The sequence below is a fragment of the Montipora capricornis genome, chromosome 9 (assembly GCF_036669925.1).
Source record: "Montipora capricornis isolate CH-2021 chromosome 9, ASM3666992v2, whole genome shotgun sequence".
Taxonomy (NCBI): Eukaryota; Metazoa; Cnidaria; class Anthozoa; order Scleractinia; family Acroporidae; genus Montipora; species Montipora capricornis.
This window is the reverse complement of record NC_090891.1, coordinates 38468516-38471015: the sequence shown is the minus strand read 5'-3', so window position 1 is coordinate 38471015 and position 2500 is coordinate 38468516. Positions and strand designations below refer to the sequence as shown.

Genomic DNA, 2500 nt, shown 5'->3' with positions numbered 1-2500 from the left:
ATAACGGTAGTTGTGCTCTTTGCAATGACATTCCCCAGCCTTAACATTTCTACAACTGAGAGGCTTTTTGGGTAAACCTTACTGACTAGACTCCCATGCTGCTTCTTAGGACTTGGAAGTGATCTAGTTGTTGAGGCCTTGTCATATCGTGCTCTCTTGGGCTTTGGTATATACAATGCAAAAGAGATAAATAATACAGTAAGTCTGAAAATTAATGATCCTCTTTCAAGGCTTGCCGATTAAGACAGATGACAATCGATAATCAATGCCAAAAAATGACAATCGATAACAATTACAAGGATTTGAATTATGAGTATGGATTTTCATCGAATAATTGAAGCAATCGATAAAAATCGACTGCTGATTATTGATTATATCAATTGTCTTCCTATGATCGATTTTCATCGATTGGGCACTCCGCGAGTATCAGAATCGGGCAGTGACTGATACAATAACATACTAGCTCAACTGCTATCATGAATAATATTCGTAGTAAGCTTCGAAGTTTTGGCATTAATTACCTACTGATATAGTGCAACACTTAAGTTTAACATTCACTTGTTATTAACGCTTACCTCACGGCTGCAATTCTCTTCTTCCTCAAGTTCCCCTTCTGGTTTAACAAACCGGACGTAAAACACTTTTTTGTTTGGAATTTGAGCCATCTTGTTACATGATGGTCCGCGTTCCCCCGCTAACACATCACAAACAAGATCTTTCTCTATTTGGGGCCCGAAATGCTTTTGACAGGCGTCCTTGATGTTACGAATAGAAAGCTCGTCCTGCTCAAAAGGAACGTACTCCTGAGCTCCAATGCGAGAGTATTTTTGTTGTTTCCCACTTACATCCGCACTCATGCGTTGCACCACGATCTCCTCCGCCACTTTACTCTCCTCTACAACTTGATTTTTGCCTCTCCTCTTCGCTTTCTGCTTTTCTGCAAACTTCCTCCACTCCGCCATCTTGGAACCACGTGCGAACAAACACTCTGGCCTTTAAATACCGCAAGGTACGCTGGTAGTGGCAGCGCTCGGCCATGCGAAAATTGATTTCACTTTGCGATTGAAAGTAGATGTAAATTTTGGTATGGCCGAGTGCTGCCACTAATATTGTTTTTCATTCTTCTTTAAAAATGTATTTCATTTCACTTTAGCAACACTTTGCCTCCTATTTTGTTTGCATTGTGCTTCAATTTAATTCTGAAGCGTGTTTGCTGCGCAATTGCATTTCGTCTTGCACTTTGAATTTCATTTGAAATTGATTTTATATTTCAATTTGAACTGCATTCCATTTTAGTTTAACTTAAAAGTAAAGTGGTTTTATTTTTCAAATTCAATGTACATTTAAACTTCATGCCATTTTACTATTAAATTTCATTTCATTTCACGTCGTGTTTTATATTACTTTTGATTTATTTCGCAGTCAAACTAACGTTTATTACACAAAAATATGTGAATTTTTTGTTGGCAGTTCTCGGCCACCATACTGATCCTTTGTCAGCGGGTTTTATGATAGTATCGCGATCTTCTTATAGTTTTGCCTATGCGCGAGCCGTCAATATTTCGTGGTATTGCTGTCTCACTTTTGCGGCCTGTGATTGGTTCTAATGTTGAAATTGACGTCGTTGCACTGAATTGGGTTGCTGACGTACGCAAACAAATTGCCGCCGCATTCAAATGATTGTACAAATATTTCACTTCAAGTTCAACAGTATTTAATGAAAATTCGACTTTTACAGTCATCATCAAGCTCAGCTTGCATCATTGGGAAACCCCAGTACAAATGATATGTTTATACAATACTTCTAACTTAACTTCAAAAAGCTTACTGTAATTTTTTTTTTTTTTTTTTTTTAATCGAAAATAGCGGTTAGATGTTTTCTATTAATGCTGCGTTTCAAATGAAAATTAGCATCGTTCATAAACGAATTTCATTAAATTACAGAACAAGAACTGGTTCTTGAAAAATTGACAGTTATTATTAACTATAATAATTAGCTTCACGACTCCGCCCAATACGGAATATATTTTCTCTCAGCTAGCCATCAATATAATGTGGTATTGCCGTCTCAAAATCGCGATTTGTTTATAATATCTGTTCGTGAGTGGAATTGTTTGGGAGACATTCATTCGTGTTTAGAGAGGTTGTTGCATACGCTTTTGAGAGGGGTGTGAAAGGTGACATACTTGTCAAATCCACATTACCTACCAACCCACAAATGCAGCCTCTTAAAGAATCTTACAAATGCGGAACTGCCTGACATGCATGAAGGGGGTAGTTTCTAAAAAACTGTGGTGCTGCGTCGGTGGGGAAGTAGTATACAAAAATGTGGTTTTATCTAACCCTAACTCTACTATAAAAACTACACGTAACCCACTATTCCTCGATTTGCTCTGATGAAGGGCTAACGCTCGAAACGTCAGCTTTTAGAATCTCTGTACGGTGGCCAATTTACATTATCAACTTCGTTGATAAAACCAAATTTTTGTAACTGCCTCAC

The 2500-nt window shown here is 37.7% G+C and overlaps 2 protein-coding genes across 2 annotated transcripts in view; both read right to left on the bottom strand.

Annotated features, from left to right (window-relative positions):
• The window catches only part of LOC138016332 (myosin heavy chain kinase A-like), a 2769-nt gene extending 1504 nt beyond the window's left edge, over window positions 1–1265 (bottom strand). The window contains exons 1-2 of the mRNA XM_068863488.1: window positions 576–1265; window positions 1–161 (exon numbers count right to left, since the gene is read on the bottom strand). The exon at window positions 1–161 is cut by the window's left edge and continues 1504 nt beyond it. Coding sequence (XP_068719589.1) covers window positions 1–161; window positions 576–962 — 548 coding nt within the window. The 5' untranslated portion in view covers window positions 963–1265. The remainder of the gene's footprint in view (window positions 162–575) is intronic.
• Window positions 1–2500, bottom strand: part of LOC138016726 (trichohyalin-like) — a 105662-nt gene that overhangs the window by 76705 nt on the left and 26457 nt on the right. The window lies entirely within an intron of this gene.